The sequence below is a fragment of the Callospermophilus lateralis genome, chromosome 12 (genome assembly GCF_048772815.1).
Source record: "Callospermophilus lateralis isolate mCalLat2 chromosome 12, mCalLat2.hap1, whole genome shotgun sequence".
Taxonomy (NCBI): domain Eukaryota; kingdom Metazoa; phylum Chordata; class Mammalia; order Rodentia; family Sciuridae; genus Callospermophilus; species Callospermophilus lateralis.
This window is the reverse complement of record NC_135316.1, coordinates 74,145,577-74,167,131: the sequence shown is the minus strand read 5'-3', so window position 1 is coordinate 74,167,131 and position 21,555 is coordinate 74,145,577. Positions and strand designations below refer to the sequence as shown.

The following is a 21,555-nucleotide window of genomic DNA, read 5'->3' as shown; positions in this document are numbered from 1 at the left end:
ACACACACACACACACACACACACAAACACACATGCACATGTATTATATATAATTTTTGTTTAATTTATATGTATATATAAAATTTTTATTTAATTTATTTTGTAGTGTTGAGGATTGAACACAGGGTCTTGCACATGCTACACTAGGCAATCATTCTACCACTGAGCAACATTCCTAGCCCTATATATTTTAAACTCTTTAACTTTGTGACTTTGAATCTGCTGTAAACTCATGTAAAGTTTCCCAATTTTAAAATGAGTTTTAAAAAAATTAACCTTGTAGTTATTCTCAGAACCAATCTCACAAATTCTGAGTTTCTTTGTATTCTTTGGAATATAACCCACAATACTAGGTACTTAATATCCCTTGCCAATTTAGGATAATCATTATTTAACATCTCTTTAGAAGTAGGAAATAAAATTTTGCAAAGCTACTGATTGAAAGAATAATTAGCAGAGTTATTGCTAGACTTCTTTGATGCCTATTTCTTAGGTGTTAATAACTAAATTACTGCATAGTATATTTAAATTCTAAAATACTACTTTAAAGGAACCAAATTTAAAAATCTATATTTTAAACCCAAATTGATTTGCTTATTTTTTCTTAAGGTGTATAAACAACTATTTACAGATTTATCTTTAACCTTAAACTCATATTCTTTAGAGATATTTTAGTTTTGCAAAGGATAAGATTACTGTGTTATTTAATAATAGATGTAATAACTACTCTGTTAGCTTTGTAATTGGAAGATTTGTTAGAAGAGCTCAAAATTTTGTTTGAAAACTGAGAGTGGGAGATGGAGAACATCAAAGTCTTTGGGGCTAGAATGGAAATCTGAAGCATCTCTGACCAGCTTCCAATACAGAACAAGCTGTGCACCTTGCCTTCTAATTCTGAAGAATCCTGCAAATGCCATCTAAACCTGTCAGCCATCTTCCCACTCAATTTTCCACTCAATTCCTCATCCTTAAACTTAGAGAAATTTTCAATTTTAAGGGATTTTTCTCTATGATTATAGATGTATATTAATGTTAAAAATGTTTTTTTTTGTAGCCTTTAGCCTTATAATTCTCATTGAAGAGTTAAAATGCATCCTGACCAATAGTGCGTAGAAGGGAAAAACTTTCTTTCCAAATGAAATAATGACATATAGTTTGCACAGACATGATTAAGCTGGTCTAAATGTTAAATAACATTTTTTAGTGTCAGTATTTTTCTGGGTTCTTTACAATTTTCCCTTTATAAGTGCAAATGTTGGTCTGAGTTTCAAAACATTAAAAATTCATTAAACTTTCATAAAATTAAACTGTTAAAATCAAATTATAAAATACCTTAGTCCGAAATCTTCTTTGCTTTTTTATATTTCAAGATTAAGTTCATAGTGCTTTCATGTTTACTTGCTCCACTTTCTTATTACGATTGGAGAAGAGCAACTTCCCCAGGAGCTAATACATTAGCAGATGAATGCTATTATTACTATCAACATACCTTTGTTGGAAACCTTTATTTACATTTTTTACCAAGATGGTCAAGCCAGTTTAATCAGTTGACAAAACTTTATGCATGAATACATTTAAGATTTACAGAATAAAAATGATGAAAATTTTTTGTTTATTCTTAGACTTTTCTTTTTCTTTTTTTTGCCCAAGAATTAATTTTGCCTCAGCTTAATTGCATTCCTGTGACATTACACAATCGGGGAGGGAAAAAAGAGGGAGCTGTGACTGTGTGGTATGTATCGAAAAGTGCATGTTAGAGGGAGAGGAGGACGAATAAGCAAGCTGGTTTGACCAGAAACAGAACTGCCTGTGACAGATTAAGAGACAAGCAAAGCTTGGAATCTGAGAGCAAGCAGAGTGGAAATTTACAGCTGCTCAATGCGAGTGTTCAAGTGATCATTTTCTGCTAACGTTTTCCCGTGGTAACTGTTAATCTTCAGAGAGAGAGGCAGAAAGTCAAGTAGGAATTGTGCAAACTCTTCTCTGCAACACTTTGGTAATAAGGAGACATCCTCTAATAAATGGAAGAAAAAGGCTACTTCTTCTAAAGTCCTTTGAGCCCAAGAAAGAGCTGTCTTCAGCACCTCACCATGTGTCTACTTTCTGTTGCGTAGACAAGTCTCGTTTCTATACCATTTGGTGAGTAGCAACAAGGTTATCTATACCAGTTTGGGATGTAGAAAAGGAATTAATGTGGGGCTTCAGTTTTTACTTTTCCACAGTTATTGCTTATTTTATTTTATTTTAAATTATGCTGTTACCTTATTTCTTTGTGCATGATGAACTGCTGTTACTAGGAGAGGTTTGCAAAAACAACAACTACAAAACAATACTTCTCTGTTGCCTAAGGCACTTGAACCTTTACCAACTATTCTGTGTCCATGGAATATCTTATTTTGGAAATGAGTTTTTATTTACAAAGAGTTTCCAAAAATAAAATAGTGGCATTATACCAGTTTTTGTGTTTCTCTTTTAACTGAATGAAAATTCAAAAGTTAGCCTTTTCTGTATATCATCAGTTATCATACTGGTGTCTAGTTTTATAAGTTATTATAAATTACATCATTCCCTCAATTCATATTAAAGTATTTTATACCATTAATTAAAAGGATATAATTTAAATTTTGAATGCTACTGTGAGATCCAATAGTGACACCTGATTTTTTTCAAAGTTCTGTAAGGAAAATAAAAATTAGACAATTTACCAGTAAAATTTACTATTGATATAAAATGAATGCACATAGATTTCTAAGTTAAGGAATAAAGAAAGCAGTTATTTTGTTCTTATAGCTGCTGCCAAGCTCTCATACTCATTGTTCTGCTGAAGAACTATTATAACCAGAAGAACAGAGAAAAGAAAAATAAATTCTTAAAATATTTACTTTAATGCCAATAAAAACCTTCAATTATATAATCTCTTGATAGATTGCATGCTATATATTTTTAAAGGCATCAACAGAAAGCATGTAATTGTTCTATAGGAGGAAGTATATGTATTGTTAACTACTACATTGAATCATTGCATACAGATGCGCCCTTCTAAGCAGAGTTTCTAATCTACCCTGTAAAGGTTTGAAGAAACATGTCCTTAGTTACTGATTCAAGGGAATCCTTTAAAGCAGAATGAATTAGCTAAAAGGAAAACTTTGGCAGAGTATCAGCAAAATGTATTAAAAGGGTCTGCACCCTAGATATAAAGTGGGTGTACGTTCCCTAATATCTCCTCTAGGTGTATAGAAGCCTGTAAAACAGGTTTTGTTTTGTGGAATTTTATGGGGGTTTTTTCCCTCTGCCTGTTGACCTATATATAAGAAGCAACTCACTTAGCTGGTCTGTAGAAACCTTTTCTGGACTAATATCTTACACTTAAAGTCCAAAGTAAATATAAAAGACATATCACAAACTTTTACTTCTTTACATAATTTCCCACACTCAGTTCTTGGATAGAAAATTTGCATTTAGACTGACAATCTTCAGAAAATTTTATTTTAAAACTAGTCATTAAATAGGATTACCTTAGAGATGGCACCATTTCTTAAGCCTATAGGCATGTGAATATAGACATAAAGAATAAGTCATCCCTTATTGTATTTCAGAAGTTTGTGGGCTGTTGGGAATTTGGAACTAATTTTGCCTGGGAAACAACATATCAAATGGCTGCTGGGCTTTTATTATAGCCTAAGAACATATTTTATCCATACTATAGAAAGACCATTGCCACCTTAGGAGAGATTAGAAAATCTACACTAGTGATGAAACTTAATAAAACAATTTTATAAAGAAGACATTATTTTTATTTATCCTCAATATTAATGCTTGAAGAAAAACAAGTTTAATAAGAGTTGAATAGTATTTTGAAGGATGATTATATATAGGATTTCTAATTACTTTCTCATGCTTCCAAGTTGATCGCACTGTTTATGAGATTCAGGGATTTCTTTTCCTTGCTACAGGAATATTTCCAACTGTCGCTTTTATGCTTAAACATTCCTGAGGTAGAGCCCAGCGAGCAGCACATAGTAGGCAACTAATAATAGTCAGTACGTGAGAACAGTACTGTTTCTTTGATTCACAAAAAAAGAAATGAAATAGCATTCCCAAGGTATCCAAAAAGGTAACAGATTTCTTTTTTTTTTTTTCATTAAGAGAAAGAGATGGGGGCTGGGGCCATAGTGGTACAACGCTTGCCTGACATGTGTGAAGCACTGGGTTCCATCCTTAGCACCACATAAAAAAATAAATGAAAATGGGGCTGGGGTTGTAGCTCCATGGTAGAGCGCTTGTCTCCTATGTGTGAGGCACTGGGTTCGATTCTCTGTACCACATATAAATAAACGAATAAAATAAAGGTCCATCAACAACTAAAAAAATTTAAAATAAATAAATAAATGAATATAATGGTCCATCAACAACTAAAAAAACATACTTAAAAAAAACTGCTAACGGGGCTGGGGTTGTGGCTCAGCTGTAGAGGGCCTGCCTCGCACATGTGAGACCCTGGGTTCGATCCTTAGCACCACATAAAAATAAATAAAAATAAAGATATGTGTCCAACTAAAAAATAAATATTTTTTTAAAAACCTGCTAATGTTAAAAAAAAAAAAAGAGAGAGAGAGAAAGAGATGGCCTAACAAGAATTGACTGAATTGTGAGATGTGACCAAAACAAAAGTAGGACAGAAGCTGGGCACAGTGGCACTTGCCTATAATCCCAGCGACTTGGGAGGCTCAGGCCCTAAGCAATTTAGGGAGACTGTCTCAGAAAAAAAAAGAAAGAAAGAAAGAAAAAAAGAAAACTGCCAGGGATGTGGCTCAGTGTAAGTGCCTCTAGGTTCAATCCCTGGTACAAAAAAAAAACAAAAACGTTGGGCAGAATAGGCCTCACTTTTAAAAAGAAAAGACCATGGTATACCTTGGTGACAATCCTGAGTGAGTAGGATAGGTGATGAGTGGAAGCAGTTTTTCCTGCTAGGAATCTTGAGTAGATTAGACATTCTGAAGTCAGGTGTCAATTTTAACTCATATGCATTATGTTTACTAGAATATGAAGAAATATCACCTATTTGAAAGTTTCACATTAAGCCTATTCAACTTAATTTTGGTTATACTGGCCTGGAAAATTTCTCAAGAGTGCCAATATGTAAAGTTTGATGTAATAAATATAATAAAACAAACAATATAATAGATGGAAAGTTACATTTACCTTGGATAATTTTTAGAGGTAGGAAAGCTTTTCCATTTGATCAAGAAACACTTTCTTCATTGTACTCAAAATTAAATTAAAAAAAATGAGTAGTTTAAACAGCATATAATAAGTTCTTTTTTTTTTCATTTCCTTAAAGGCATCAATTTATTTTTATGACAATTTTTTTTTTTTTTTTTTTTTTTTTTTTACATTTTATGAGATAACTTTATTTGTTCTGCAACTAGCTGGCTGGCGGAGAATTTGAACAATATTTGGTGATATTTTATTTATTTATTTATTTTAATTAATTTTTATTGTTGGTTGTTCAAAACATTACATAGTTCTTGATATATCATATTTCTTAATAAATATTTATTGAATAAATTGGGATGATTTGGATAATTTCCTATTGTGTATATTGTGTACCTATACGTATATCTTTATAATGTAGCCTAAAGATAATATTTAGCTGACATTTCCTTAAGAAGGAAAAAACCTATTAAAGCTATATTAACATGCCTATTATGTTCATACTTTGTATTCCATTGGTAATTAAAATAATAGGCTTAAACTGAAATCTTTACTACCTATAAATGAAACAATACAGTTTCCTGTTTTGTGTCTTACATGTCTTGAGTTTCTAGCAGAAACTCATCATGTCTTTTCCAACTTTGGAAGGATGAAGGATTATATTAAATTTCCTAGCCAGAAAAACTGAATCAACATGGTGATTTGGGTTTCTATATTTCTATAGAATAAGAAATAACTTCAGTTAGATCACATTCATCTCTATTCTTCCATGTTAATGTTTTTTATAGTTGGCAAATAATTAGGTAGAGGTCCTTAATGAAGCTATAAAAGTTACATTTTACAGAATTCCTATAAACCTCATAATGCCAGTAACAGTATCTAACCAAAATGTAATATGTGTAGTATATATATATACTTACAGGAAAGACTGAACAAAACTGAATTCTAAGTTTGTCTTAGTAATTCTGTTGTAAAAAAATAACTATTTGTAAGTTTCAGTGAGATCTGATCCTTTCATTATAGTTACAGTTTTTGAGAATACTAACCTAGCTTCGGATCCCTGCTATACATTGAGATTATGAAATCCTAATATAAAAATCATCATTCATTGACAACATTAAAATAGTTAATACATGTAGACAATTTTAGGTCCAAAAAAATGACTAGAGCTGTCAATGGAAATACAGCTGTGAACTAATGAATGAAGCTATTAGTTCTTTCTAGAACAATAGTAGGGTTCTTAGGAATATATGCAATCTAACTTCATATATTAATTCTATTTTAAAATTTACTTCCATGTTACATGTTTTAAAATTAAAACTGTAGGGACTGAGGCTGTAACTAATCAGTGATAGAGCACCTACCTCGCATGTGTAAGGCACTGGGTTTGACCCTCAGCACCATATAAAAAATAAAATAAAGGTATTTGTTCTTCTCCAACTAAAGAAATATTTTTTAAAAAATTAAAAAACAATTAAGGGACATGGGTTTCTCTTGTCAAAGGAATTTTTATTCTGATGTTAGTCTAACCACGGTTTCCAGATGAATGAGGATTTATCATCTCTGTGAAGATAATTCTCAATTACAATTTCAGAGGCGTTGGCCTTCTAGTATACAATGCAGTAGAACTTTCAGGTGTATTTTTTATTTTAAAGCTTACACATAATCAAATGCATGCATTTTTTTTTTAAAGAAAGAGTGAGAGAGAGAGAGGGAGAGAGAGAATTTTTTAATATTTATTTTTTAGTACTTGGCGGACACAACATCTTTGTTTGTACGTGGTGCTGAGGATCGAACCCAGGCCGCACGCATGCCAGGCGAGCGCGCTACCACTTGAGCCACATCCCCAGCCCCCAAATGCATGCATTTTAAAAGAAGAGTTTAATTAGTATTGACAGGTGTGTATACTTATGCAAGCACCATTCTATTGAGTCTTTAAAAATGAATCTTGTAGGTTCAATTCTTTGCCTTTGATGCATTTTTATTGCATTTATTTCTGTTTATGAGTCCTATTTGGAATATAGGTAAAAGAATGTTAGATTCTTGACACTTTTTGAATTTTTTCAAGGTGATGGTAGGCTTATTTAATTTTTTTGGCTTAAGAGAACCAAAAAGTGTGTATGTACCTTAATTTTAAATTAAGAATTTGTAAGATGCAATTTTGGAAATGTTGCTCTTTGACTTATTGCTGACTATAAAATAAAATACTTATATGAAGGAAAAAAAGGTTCATTTTTCTTAGCTGACTTTCTTGTAATACTTTAGTAGTTTGGTTGTACAGGTACTTCTTATGGTTTGACCTCACAGATAAATTTCCTACTTCCTCAAATTTTCTGGGAAAACCTTTGAAAGTCAGAACTGTTATACAACAGGACATTAGGAAGTTAGACATAAGGGTTTGGAAATACTCATTAGCTACCTACAGACATTTATTCCCCTTTGAAATATTTTAAGTGGAATAACAAGGGCATTTAATACCTTAAGTGACCGTTTCCCCTGGGTACCCTCTTCCCAGCTCTCATCTCCATATAAATCACTCTTTTAAATGGTTGACATTGGGCCATCTTCAGTGATGCCACACACACAAATTAGGAATATGAAAGATTTTCCCGTGTTTTAAGAAAAGGAATGCTGCCAAAACCTAGTACAAAATTTATAGGGCCTGAGTTCCTTGGGAGCAGAGTTGAATGATCTTTTTTGACTTTCTCTCCAGAATCTGAGCCAAGTACTACTCTTCATGAAACTTCATAGCCAAAGAAATCATATTTGATTAATGTTTTAATCAGATATTCCACAGGTTGAACTTTAAAAGATGGTTATCTGTTTACTTGTTAAGAATATAATTTGAGGGCTGGGGATGTGGCTCAAGCGATAGTGCTCTCACCTTGTATGTGCGGGGTGCTGGGCTCAATCCTCAACACCACATAAAAATAAAGATATTGTGTCCACCTAAAACTAAAAAAAACAAATAAATATTTTTTAAAAAAATAATTATTTTAAAAAAGAATATAATTTGAGAGATGGTATTTCCATTATAAAAGCAAATGCAGGGTTTATTGTACATACAATTTGGAAAAAATATTTGAGGGAAGAAGAAAACTAAGCATCCATAGCTGACTATATTACCCAGAAGCAATTACTAATTAAGGTTATAAAAAATATTTTTTTACACATAGGCTTTGTTTTTGCTTTTGTTTGCTTGCTTTACATAGCTGTAGTTATGATCTACAACATGGGATATAGTTCTAATATTAACATTTTCATTCCACCTCACACTCTTCAGAAACATTTTCATAGCCATAAACCATGTTTTGTCAAACCTAATAATTAAGGTATGTAGTTACTTCCTGTACCACCAACTAGGGGAAAAACCTGCAAGTCAATTATAAGACACACCTAAATTTCAGAGATGTAAACATGTAAGAAAAATTTATTTCATTGAAAATCAATGACATGCACCAATAGCATATCAAATAGGTATATAACAAGTTGTTTAATTATCCTCCTCCTTTAGACATTTAGATTGTTCTAAATTTTTCATTATTAAACCAACATTGCAAAAAACATTTTTCCATATAAAGGTAACTCCTTGTTTTAAGTTTCTTAGGACAGAAAATCAGAGGTAGAATTACTCCAAAGTCATAGGTTGGGGACATTTTAAGTTTCTAGAACCACACGGCCAAATTACTGTCCAATTTACATTCCCACCAGTAAAGAAAGATTCTGTTCCACCACTTCATCAATAGAAATTTTGTCAAAACAAAACAAAAAAAACTATTATATAGTGAACAAAATAGTGTTTCACTTTGAGTTTATATTTTTTCAAGTTGCAGAGAATGGTTAAATATATACTGTGTTAATTATATTTCCTCCTTTGTGGATTTAAAAAAATTTGTAGTTGTAGATGTACAGCATGCCTTTATTTTCTTTATTTTTATGAGATACTAAGGCTCAAACCCAGGGCCTCACCCATGCTAGGCAAGAGCTCTGCCACTGAGCTACAGCCCCAGCCCTCCTTTGTGGTTTTTCCATTATGTATATTTTTTTTCCTTAATGAGATCACTTAAAAATACCTTCCTTTATAATGGCATAGCCCTGTTTTTAATATCCATGTCACAGAATTCTCTAGGTTGCTTGTAACTTTTATCATTTTATCTACAGAAATTCAGAAATTTTGTATTTGTGGCATATTTATATTAACTTTGATTTGTTGGTATTTTTCTTTGAGATTTCTTTCATCATAGAGCTGAAGATTCGGCACAGTGGTAGAGTGCTTGCCTAGCACATGTAAGGGCCTGGGTTTTATTCCCTAGCTCCACAAAATACTCACACATACACACACACACACACACACACACACCAAAAAAAAAAAAAAAGATTTATTTCATCTCTTCTAAAATTATAGAAATTGGGTCAGGCATGGTGGCACATGCCAATAATCCCAGCAGGGAGGCTGGGGCAAGAGGACCATAAATTCAAGACAGGTCTTTTTTTTTTTTTTTTTTTAAAGAGAGAGAGAGAGAATTTTTTTAATATTTATTTTTTTAGTTTTCGGCAGACACAACATCTTTGTTTGTATGTGATGCTGAGGATCGAACCTGGGCCACACGCATGCCAGGCGAGCGTGCTACTGCTTGAGTCACATCCCCAGCCCGTCAAGACAGGTCTTAGTAATTTAGCAAAGCCCTAAGCAACTTAGTGAGACCCTGTCTCAAAATTAAAATTAAAAAGGGTTGGGATGTGGATCAGTGGTAAAGTACATTTGGGTTCAATCCCCAATACAAAAAATAAATAAATAAAATAAAGTAAAATAAAATTACAGAAATTGTTTTACACCTAGAAATTGAAACTCACCAATATTAACATCTGTATCCGAGCTGTTTGTTTCATTTACCTATTTTCTTATGCCACAGTGACCTTATTATAACACTTTTCTTTTCATTCCCTCCTACCTAATCTTCCTTTCTAAAATTTGTTATTGGGCTGGGAGGTAAACTCAGTGTTACACTATATGCTTATCATGTGTGAGACCCTAGTTTCAATCCCTAGCACCAAAAAAAAAATAAAATTTGTTATTCTTAGTTGTTTTTGTTTTTGATGCTTAGGAATTTCGACCCAGGGCCTCATGTATTCCAGGCAAGGACTTTACCACTTAGCACATTCCCAGCCCCTTATTTAGTATTTGTGGGTGGGTGGGTGTACGGGGGATTAAACTCAGGGGCACTTGACCACTGAGCCACATCCCCAGTACTATTTTTTATTTTATTTAGAGACAGGGTCTCATTGAGTTACTTAGAGCCTTGCTTTTGCTGAGGCTGGCTTTGAACTGAGATCCTCCCATCTCAGCCTCCTGAGCAGCTGGGATTATAGGCATGTGCCACCACACCTGGCTCAGTATTCTTGATTAAATTTAGTTAACAAACAAACAAAAAAAAATCATTTTGGACTTGTGACTAGAACTGTACCAAACCATGAACTTTTTGGTATTTTAATAATATTCATATTTTGTATTCAGGAACAAAAATGTTGGAACCAATATTCCTTAAGAAACTCTTAGTCAATGCACAAGTAGGCATGCAAAAGAGTATGTATTACAGTAATATTTGTAATAGTAAACAATTAAAAACAACCTAACGAATAGGTAAATACCAGATCATAAATAGGATGTATTATACCAGCAACTAAAGTGATTGCCTCAGTTGTTTTATATTTTTAAGCTGTAGAGTAATATAGGAAGCTGTTACATTGTTTCCTACTCCTTCTAAAAACATTCCACTTAGGGGCTGGGGATGTGGCTCAAGCGGTAGCGCGCTCGCCTGGCATGCGGGCGGCCCGGGTTCGATCCTCAGCACCACATACCAACAAAGATGTTGTGTTCGCCGAGAACTAGAAAATAAATATTAAAAATTTTCACTCTCTCTCCTCTCTCACTCTCTCTTTAAAAAAAAACAAAAAACATTTCACTTAAATGATTAATATTTAAATGTTTTAGTCAGGCTCCTTGGTGCATGCCTGTAATCCCAGTGACTCAGGTGGTGGAGACCAGAGGGTCCAAGATCCCAAGTTAAAGGCCAGCCTCAGCAATTTAGCAAGATCCTAAGTAACTTAGTGAGACTCTATCTCAAAAAATAAAAAAGACTGAGATGTAGCCCAATGACAAGCACCCCTGGGTTCAATACCTGGTGCCAAAATAAAATATTTTAAAATTTATATCTTATTATATTCAATTAAGTAATAAGCTCAACTTTTAAATTGGTGAACTTAAAATATTAAGAAGGAAAGTTCTATTGAAGGATTTTTTAATTATTATTTTTGATAGACAAATAATCATATACATTTATGGGGTACAGTGTCTATTTGACATGTATACAATGTAATAATTATATCAAGCTAATTAACATAGCCATCATTTCACTTACCTGTCATTTTTTATGGTAAGACATTTGAAGTTTACCATTAGTTTAAAATATGTACTATTATTGACTAGAGTCATCTCATCCTACTGTGCAGTATATCTCAAAACTATTCCTCCTGTCTATCCGAAACTTTGTACCATCTAATCCACAACTCTTTAGTCCCTCCCTTTTCACCCTCTCATTCTCTGGTAACCATCATTCTACTCTCTACTTCTGAGTTCACTGTTTTTGTGGTGGTGGTGGTGGTACTAGGGATTGAACCCCAGGGCACTCTACTATTGAGCTACATCCCTCTCCATTTTCATTTATTTTGGACCTCTCTAAGTTGGCCTTCAATTTGAGATCCTCCTGCCTCAGCCTCCCAAGTTGCTGGGATTATAGGTATGCACCACTATACTCAGTTAAACTGCTTTAGATTCCCTATATAAGTGAGACCATGCAGTGTTTGACTTTTGGTGCCTGATTTATTTCGCTTAGCATAATGTCCTCCAGATTCATCCAACTTGTCACGAATGACAATTCCCCCCCTCCTTTGAAGCTGAACAGCATTCCATTATTTACACATGCCACATTTTTTTGTTCTTTTCTTTTTATTAGAGTATTATAATTATACATAATAGTTGGGTTCACTAATAAAGTCATACATGGATAGAATCTTTAATTTCAATCTCTTTCAATCCCACTTTCCCTTCCCTCCTCCCTCCCCCTATTCTTCCTTTACCTTACTGCTTTTTTCCTCCACTCATTCATTTATTTTTTTTAAATTGGCCTTGTCTTTTTGTGTGTGTATGTGTATGTGTGTGTGTATTTTTTGTTTGTTGTTGTTGTAGATGGACACAATATCTTTATTTTTATTTGTTTATTTTTATGGGGTATCCGGGATTGAACCCAGGACCTCATGCATTCAGGGCAAGTGCTCTACCACTGAGCTACAACCCCAGCCCCTAATTTATTTATTTTTTATTGGTACTTTCCATATATACATAAAAGTGAAATTCCCTGTAGTATACTTATCTATGCATATAACATAATTTTCTTAAGTTCATTTCATTTCCTCCACTTTCCCATCTTTCCCTCTTCCCACCCTCCCTCCTCCACTGATGTTCCCTATATATTTATGATATGATCTCACTCCTGCCCTCCAGCTGCCTTCTTTCCCTTTTTTTGCTCTAGTTTCCCCATATGAGATAAAACATCCCACCCTTGATTTTCTGAGTCTGGCTTATTTCAGTTAGCATGATGTTCTCCATTTCTATTCATTTACTGGCAAATGACATTATTTCATTCTTCTTTATGGCTGATCCAGTAATCTATTGATGGGCATCTGGACTATAATTTGGCTCTTGTGAATTGTGCTGCTATAAACATTGTATTGTCTATATCACTAGAATATGCTGATTTTAGTTCTTTTGGATAAAGACCAAGGAGTAGGCAGCTAAGTCATTTGGTGGTTCCATTCCTAATTTTTTGAGGAATCTCTACACTCCTTTCCAGAGTGACTATAGTAATTTGCATTCCCACCAACAATGTACTTTTCCCCCCACATCCTCACCAGCATTTAACATTATTTGTGTTCTTCATAACTGCCATTCTGACTGGAATAAGATGAAATCTTAGTTTTGATTTGCATTTCCCTGATTACTAGAGATTTTGAACATTTTTTCATATATTTGTTGACCATTTGTATTTAATCGTTTGAGAAGTGTCTGTTTAGTTCCTTTGCCCATTTATTATTTGTTTTTTGATTGTTAAATCTTTTGAGTTCTTTATATTCTGGATATTAATCCCCTCTCAGAGGAACAGCTGGCAAAGATTTTCTCCCATTCTACAGTATATACCACATTTTCTTTATCCATTCATCTGCTTACACATTTAGGTTGATTCTACACATTGGCTGTTATGAATAGCGCTGCAGTGAGTATGGGAGTGCAGATCTCTCTTCAACATTCTGATTTCAGTTCCTCTGGATACTTATCCAGCAGTAGGATTACTGGATCAGTTAGTAGGTCTAATAACATTTTTTTTTAAATATTTATTTTTTAGTTGTAACTGGGCACAATACCTTTATTTTATTTACTTATCTTTATGTGGTGCTGAGAATGGAACCCAGGGCCTTCCACATGGTAGAGCCTCTGCCGCTGAGCCACAACCCCAGCCCCAAGGTCTAACATTTAGAGGAACCTCCCTTACCACTTTCTATAACAATGTACAAGTTCCCCTTTTTTCCAATCCTTAGTAATGCTTGTGCCTTCCACCTTTTAAATTTTGATTAGCTTGTGAGCCAACTGCTGTAGCTGGCATAATAGAACACTCTGGCATGACTGGGTCATATTCCCACCCTTTTGGTGGAATGGAGTAGGGAGCACAGCAGCAGATCTGTCACCAGAAGAAGCAGGGACCAAATTAGTTCCAGAGATTTTCTTCTTCTATCATTATTTCCATCCTTTTCTTGGAGGTTTTAGGTTTCCTTTTTAACTTCTTTGTTCAATTCTTGTTTATTTTTATTCCCATATGAATGAATTATAATTGTAGATTCTTACCCTCCTACATGTCTTTGCCAACAATATAAAGACTTCCTTTCAAGACTATTTCTGAATTTTTTTTTTTTTTAAGCATTTCATGGAGCACTTTTTGGGCTTTATTCCATCTCATTTTTTATTTTAATAAGTATACATAATGTTCACCAATAAATGATATATATTAGCTAGAGATTTAATTATGAGGTTATAGACTTTCTTTCCCAGAACTGTATAGACTTTAGTGCTTCGGAGTTGCTGAGGCTGACTCTGAACACGATTCTCCTGTCTCAGTCTCCCAAATCACTGGGATTATAGGCGTGCGCCACCCAATTTACTCACTTTTTTAAAAAAAAAAAATCTTTGTTTTATTTATTTTTAATTTGGTGCTGAGGATCGAACCCCATACCTCACACATGAGAGGTGAGAGCTCTACCACCAAGCCACAATCCCAGCCCCAGTTTACTCGTTTTGAAAGTGAAAAAGTGCAATAGGGCCAGTGTCAGTCTATTAACATTTGTATGCTGCATGGCTCCCCTGTCAGCAATAATGGAGAGGACAGGATGATGTGCCTGGCCTCAAGTTTTCCACCCCTAAGAGGCATTCATCTAACATCAGTGTGTTAGATTGACATGGCATCTTTTCCTGTCTCTACTGCCTACTTTGCTGAAATATAATGTACAGTCCGTCTTTTTTTTAGAGGGGAGAGTACTGAGGTTTGAACTCAGGGACACTCAGCCACTGAGCCACGTCCCCAGCCATTTTGTATTTTATTTAGAGACAGGGGCTCACTGAGTTGCTTAGTGCCTCACTTTTGCTGAGGCTGGCTTTGAACCTGCAATTCTCCTGCCTCAGCCTCCCAAGCTGCTGGAATTACAGGCACATGCCACCACCTGCCACCATATAGTCCATTCTTAAAACTTTAAGATAAGGGCTGAGGATATAGCTCAGTTGACAAAGTACTTGCCTTGCATGCACAAGGCCCTGGGTTCAATCCCCAGCATCACACACACACAAAAAGGAAAACTCTAAGATAGTCTTTAAGGAAAAATTTCTGTCACCATCTTATCCCCAGAAGGCAAGTTTTCAGGGCTCTGCTATTCCTTTTGTCCCTACCTTAAGCACTTTATGTTTGACCATGATGGATGGTAAGAGTTAAAGACTTGGAATGAACATGAAATAGTAATTACTAACCTAGAGTCCACTATATATGGCCTAATTTCAATATATGATGTGCTATCTTACTTTAAGAACCCCTTCACTTTACAGATAGGAAAATGACAACCACACAGTGGTGATAACTTCTGAATCTAGTCTGTCAATCTTGTGTTTGTGTAGCAGGTGGTTTTGAGTGCCAGTTGGCTCACTTCTTTGTTGTTTGTTTGTTTGCTGTATTGGTAACTGAACCCAGGGCCTTGAGCATGCTAAGCAAGAATTTTATGACTGAGGTACATCCTCAGGCCTTTTTTTATTTTTAATTTTGAAACAGGAGCTCACTAAGTTGTCTAGTTGCCCAAGCTGATCTCCTATATCAGCCTCCCAAGCAGGTGGGATTACAGGTATGAGCCACTGTGCGTGGTCAGTTGGCTCATTTCTTAAATAACTAATGGGGTAAATGATGGTATTGAAGTGGATGCATACACAGTGACCAGTACAGTTTCCCAAACAGAATAGCATCCCCAAGTTTGTGGGTGAAGGGGGGAAGTGTTTGGTCTGGGAGTAGAGTGGGATTGGACGAGGAGAACTGGGCACATAGGAAATGTAATTTGCTGGAGCTTTGGGGGCTGGAGCTGCATCATTTGAATGTATGAGCTTTGAGTTCCCTCAAAGTATGGGTCCTAAAATTGAAAAGTAAAGATCCTTTGAAATTTTACAGCATTATTACATTAATTTTATATATTATACTTATTACAGTAACTAGGTACATTTAAAATAGGAAATAATCTTAAAAGAATACTGTTTATTAAGAGGCACCATTAGACTGTTACATAATCCCATTGCCCCTAAAATGTCTGCTTTTTTTCCTACTTAATAAACTCCAAAGAACAGGAATTATGTTTTTCTTGTTCATGGCTCTATCCCTAGCACTAAGCAAGGTGCTTATACATAGTACTTACTCAGATTATTTGTTCAGTGAGTAAGTGAATGAACCAACAAATGAAAATTCAAGGAGATAATGAATCAAGAAACACTAGCTAGGGGCTGGGGGTGTGGCTCAAGCGGTAGCGTGCTCGCCTGGCATGCGTGTGGCCCAGGTTCGATCCTCAGCACCACATACAAACAAAGATGTTGTGTCTGCTGATAACTAAAAAATAAATACTAAATTCTCTCTCTCTCTCACTCTGTCTTTTAAAAAAAAATTAAAAAAAAAAAAAGAAACACTAGCTAACCACATTATTAACATGGAAGTCCTGAAAGCATTTATAATTTCAACAAATTAACATTAGAATTAGATCAATATGGTAAAAACCAAGCAGAGCAAAAGGTAAGGGACAAAAAAAAATTCATATCATATATACGTAATACCATATCATACTTATGCTCTGTTTTGATGTCAGGGAGTATTTAGTTGAAATTCCTCTAGTTATAGTTCTTTCCCTTAATGTGACAGGACTACACAAAGAAAGAGAACAATTACACAAATTCATTTAGATTCTTTTCCTTTTCTTAATATTAATTTTTTAGTTGTAGTTGGACAGAATACCTTTATTTATTTATTTATTTTTATGTGGTGTTGAGGATCGAACCCAGGGCCTCACACGTCCTAGGCAAGTGCTCTACCAATGAGCCACAACCCCAGCCCCATCTTTTTAAAATTTTGTTTTAATGCCAAATGTTTGAACACTGAGTATTAAGTATTCAGAGAGTAAATATATATTTTAAAAATAATGAGAAAAAGTTAAGTGACTTAAGGAACATGTCTAGAACATGCAACTACTATGCCTTTTTCTTTAGTGAAATAATTCATTAACTATGTCATTGAACTTTTTTGTCCATTTTCAGTCCAAGGAAAAATTTGAAAAACACAGTGAGATCTTCATGTATTTCTGTCTTCAAATGCTCTGTCAACTTTGTATTAGCTTTAGAAACTGATTTGGTTTTTTATTGTGCTTTTCAAATTTTTCCTTGGACTGAAAATGGACAAATACCTCTACATTCCCTTCCCACACTGGGAAGTTCTCTGGAAATGGGTACTGTTTTTTTAGTTTCCTTTTTTGTCATCAAAATTCACACCAACATTTTTGGTTCCTATTTTATAACATATATATCCCATTGGAATGCTTGATCACAAATAACAAATACTGATTTTGTTACTTGAGGAATTTATTGGATGGATCTAAGGTAGTTAGATCTGGCAGAAATCCTGGAGAAACAGATTTGGAAAATAAATAGAAATCTAAGAGGATGAAGAATTTGGAAGCATAGTCAAGGTTATATAACAGGAGTAGCTGCCCAGGGTGCTGCTATCAATTGGTATATGCATTTATGCACAATATTCTTTCTTCCTTGATTAACTGCATCATTGTTAATAATATGAACATTAGGGAAAATTAGGAAAATAAATCATGCCCTACTGGTATATTATATAAATATATTATGCTCCAAAATAAATCATGCCCTACTACTGTATTATATAAACATATTATAGTAGATCTGAACATATTAATGAAATGATGTTCAGGATATAAAAATAAAAAAACAGTTGCCAAATATTATGCTTAGTATGCTAGTTTTATTTAAAAAATATTTTTATACATATAGTAAAAATTTGAAGGGAATATATATCCTAAATTTATAATTGTAGTATAGTCATCAATGAAATACTATCTCTGGGCACTTGGGTCATGGGAAGTTTTATTTTTAAAGTTGTATTTCAGTAGTAGCTGAAATATTTTAGCCTACAGATGTAAATTAATAGCAATTCTTTACTTGCTGGAGCCTTTGGTTTCTAGATTATTTTCCCCCCTAATACATTACAGCAGTGACAGCCATATTTGGCTTTCTTGCTCTATGCAACAGATATTCTGTTAGTTTTTTTTAATATTTATTTTAGGTTTTAGGTGGACATAATACCTTTATATTTATGTGGTGTTAAAGATCAAGCACAGTGCCTCATGCATGCTAGGCAAGCACTTTGCCACTGAGCCACAACCTCAGGTCTGCAATAAATATTGTGAATGACTAGAATTGATACTTCTTTTCTCCCCTTCACCCTCCAGTAGGGCATTAGGAAAATAAATCATGACCTACTGGTATATTATATGTACATGGTATTATGTATAGAAGAGGCTTTTTCATCAGTGAATAAGAACAACTGAATATTTGAAAAGTAAATAAGAATAGATTCTAATTTATTTTACATATCAATTTTGAGATTGCCATGTAGTAGTTATTGGTATGCTTTTAAATATTGCTTTGTGACAGTATATGAATCCTAATCCCACTTAAGTTTTATGTTTTATTTTATCATTTAGTATTATCATCATCACAACTCACTTTAGTTAAATATTCCTTTTGTGTTCTTACATAAGCCTTATATTTTTATTGTTGGAAAAAATAAAGACATTGAATAAAAACTTTTAGATAAATATTTTAAAATATCTTTCTTGAGGTATTTTATAATTTGGCATAAAACAACTTGTTTTAGTTTGCTAACTTTTAATGTTACAAATTATTGCTGTTATTAAAAATTTAAAAGACATTTTGGTATAACAACTTCAGCATATTGAGTTAAAGTTATGAGTTTCTTGGTTTGTTTGTTTTTAGCATTCCATATTGGAAGAGGAGAATTTTATATATGAAAGAAAATGCCTTTGTTTAGTAAATCACACAAAAATCCAGCAGAAATCGTGAAAATACTGAAAGATAACATGGCTATTTTGGAAAAGCAAGACAAAAAGACTGACAAGGTATGAGCAAAAACAATAACGTTATAAAATACTGTATTCCAAAGCCAAAATCCAATGCAAAAGCTTAATGAAGAACCCCAAATGTGGTCTGTAGTGTGCATGCAGGGTAGATAAGTACAGTAAAATTGATTTCAGGTTTTATGCAACTGATAACTGTCCAGTCTTTTGTCTTTAACTTTTGGCTCAATGCTGAGGGCTTCTGAGCAGCCCTGGATTTCTAGGGACTTTAGAGATCTTTATATAAATTTTAGGACAATTTCCAAAATAACAAAGGCAGTGCCTATTAGTATTTTGTTTTTTATAACTGTACAATGGTCTTTGATTATAAATAAATAAGGTCCAAGAAATGGTTTTCTTGTTTGTTTATGGCCTGAAACTTTTTGTTCTTTTTAACTATTAACATACTTTTTGGTCACCAGGCTTCAGAAGAAGTGTCAAAATCACTGCAAGCAATGAAAGAAATTTTGTGTGGTACAAGTGACAAAGAACCCCCCACAGAAGCAGTGGCTCAGCTGGCACAAGAACTCTACAACAGTGGGCTGCTGGTGACACTGATAGCTGACCTACAACTGATAGACTTTGAGGTGAACAATCTGTCAAAGGATGACAGCTCTCAATATTGACTTTTAAAAATTATTACTGTTTATTATATTAAAAACAATTATTCCTAAAACTTCTGAAATCATTTTCATCTTAATAAAAGCAAAAAGGTGTACCATAGTTTTATGCTTAGGTAGCAAGGTTAATATCTAATGATAACAGATAACATTTGTTGAGTAATTACTATATGCCATATATGGTTTCAAGTGCTCAACTACTTCAATTCTTAAAATTGCCTTTGTGGTTAACACTGTATTATCAGTACCATTTTATAGATAAAAGAGAACCTAATATTCAAAGATATTAAGTAATTTTCCCAAAGTCACTCAGCTTAAGACCTTAAAGTAGGATTCAAATGCAGACTGGCGGTCTCTTCCAAGCCAGTTCTTTTCATTCAAAATATACAAATGATTTAAGAAGTTTGTTAAATGCTAGTAACATTTATCTCAGTTTGAAAGCAGCTTTACATAATTTGCTTAATAAATAAAACAAAAGCCTAGAAATATAAGCAGTAAATATGTATAAGCATATTATACATTGTATGTCTTAATGATTTTTTTTTTCTCAGAGAAAACATATACATAGGCAAGTTTGGACATTGTCTGGTTAGATAATGGAAGTCCTGGTTTTGCTTTTGTTTCTGGTTTTGTTTCTACCATGGTGTGCTTAGCAGTATCAGGTAAGCTCTTGAGTCTTCACAGATTCTGAGACAGGAGATATGCAGATTTCTCAAGTGAATTGCTTTTAGTTTTGTTCACTGACCAAGAGGAAGAAAAACTAATTATAGTGATTTCTGTGATTAGGCTGAGATAAGGTCATGGCTCCGGAGACTCTGTGGAAATACTAGCCCACAGCTCTCTGGGCAGATTAGCTAGAGAAAAAAGAATGCAGGGCAAGACCGCTCTGGGGAAAGTGCCCACAGGTGTGCTAGCTGGAAACCAGACTGAGTATGACCTTGAAAGGCCCAGACTTCAACTCTTCCTTTCTTTCAGATACACCTGTCTTTCTCTCTTTTTTTTCTCTCTCTTTTCTATTTCTTTATCTTTGACCTTTACTGAAGCCCATAACCTTTTAATCAGCTTTTAAGTCACTGTGACCAAAATTCCCAACAAGAATGACTTAGAGGAGGAATTTTTTTTTTTTTTTTTTTTGCGGGGGGTGTTCATGGTAACAGAGGTCTCAGCCCATAGATAGCTTAACCTCACTGCTCTGGACCAAGGTGCAGCATCACATCTTGGGAGAAGGTTCCAGCAGAGAAAAGCTGCTCAGCTCATGGCAGGGTCAAGAAGCAGAGAAACAAAGGGGGGGGGGGAGAGATGTGTGTGTGAAGGGGCCACAGAGATGATGCACTCTTCCAGGACATGCCTCCAGTTATCCACCTCCTCTAGCCATGCACCGCCTGCCTACAGTTACCACCTAGTCCATTCAAAAGCTTTGGGAGGACATCTCATATCCAAACCCTAACAACCTCTTAAATCTTGTTTTCCTTAACTAGCTTGTTAACTCTCCATGATCATATCATTTCAGTAAATGAATAGCCTCTCATGGTGCTTCTCTGAAGCACAACAGTCATTTGACTAAAATTTCTGATATGTTTTTATACCAGAGAGGAAAAACTATTTTAGGAATGCGCTGCAGCTTTTGACAGATTACCTCAAAGGATGGCATTCGTTACAAAGGAAAAAAAACTTGAAGTGTGGTTCAGAATATACCTTGTTGGGGTTTGTCAGTCATGAAAGGTTGAAGTGTCTAGGCAGTGTCTGGAAGGAGAAAACTAAAAGAAAAAGGTTTAGATTCCCTTTGCAGAGTAAAGTAACAAATCTGAGAAATGCCCTTTTTGACTAGGGTTGATAAGGGAAAGAAGCAGAAGAGAGAAAGGAGCAGGGTCTAAAGGAAAGA

At 34.3% G+C, this 21,555-nt stretch overlaps 1 protein-coding gene across 5 annotated transcripts in view; it reads left to right on the top strand.

Annotated features, from left to right (window-relative positions):
* Cab39l (calcium binding protein 39 like) overlaps positions 1–21,555 on the top strand; it is a 136,249-nt gene that overhangs the window by 60,271 nt on the left and 54,423 nt on the right. For 4 of the 5 annotated variants that reach the window (XM_076872723.1, XM_076872724.1, XM_076872721.2 and 1 more), the window contains 2 exons: positions 18,914–19,056; positions 19,476–19,640. In XM_076872723.1, the coding sequence (XP_076728838.1) occupies positions 18,955–19,056; positions 19,476–19,640 (267 nt within the window). In that variant the 5' untranslated portion in view covers positions 18,914–18,954. Of the gene's footprint in view, positions 1–1,940; positions 2,140–18,913; positions 19,057–19,475; positions 19,641–21,555 lie in introns of all 5 variants that reach the window. The other variant, XM_076872722.1, reaches the window with a different exon arrangement.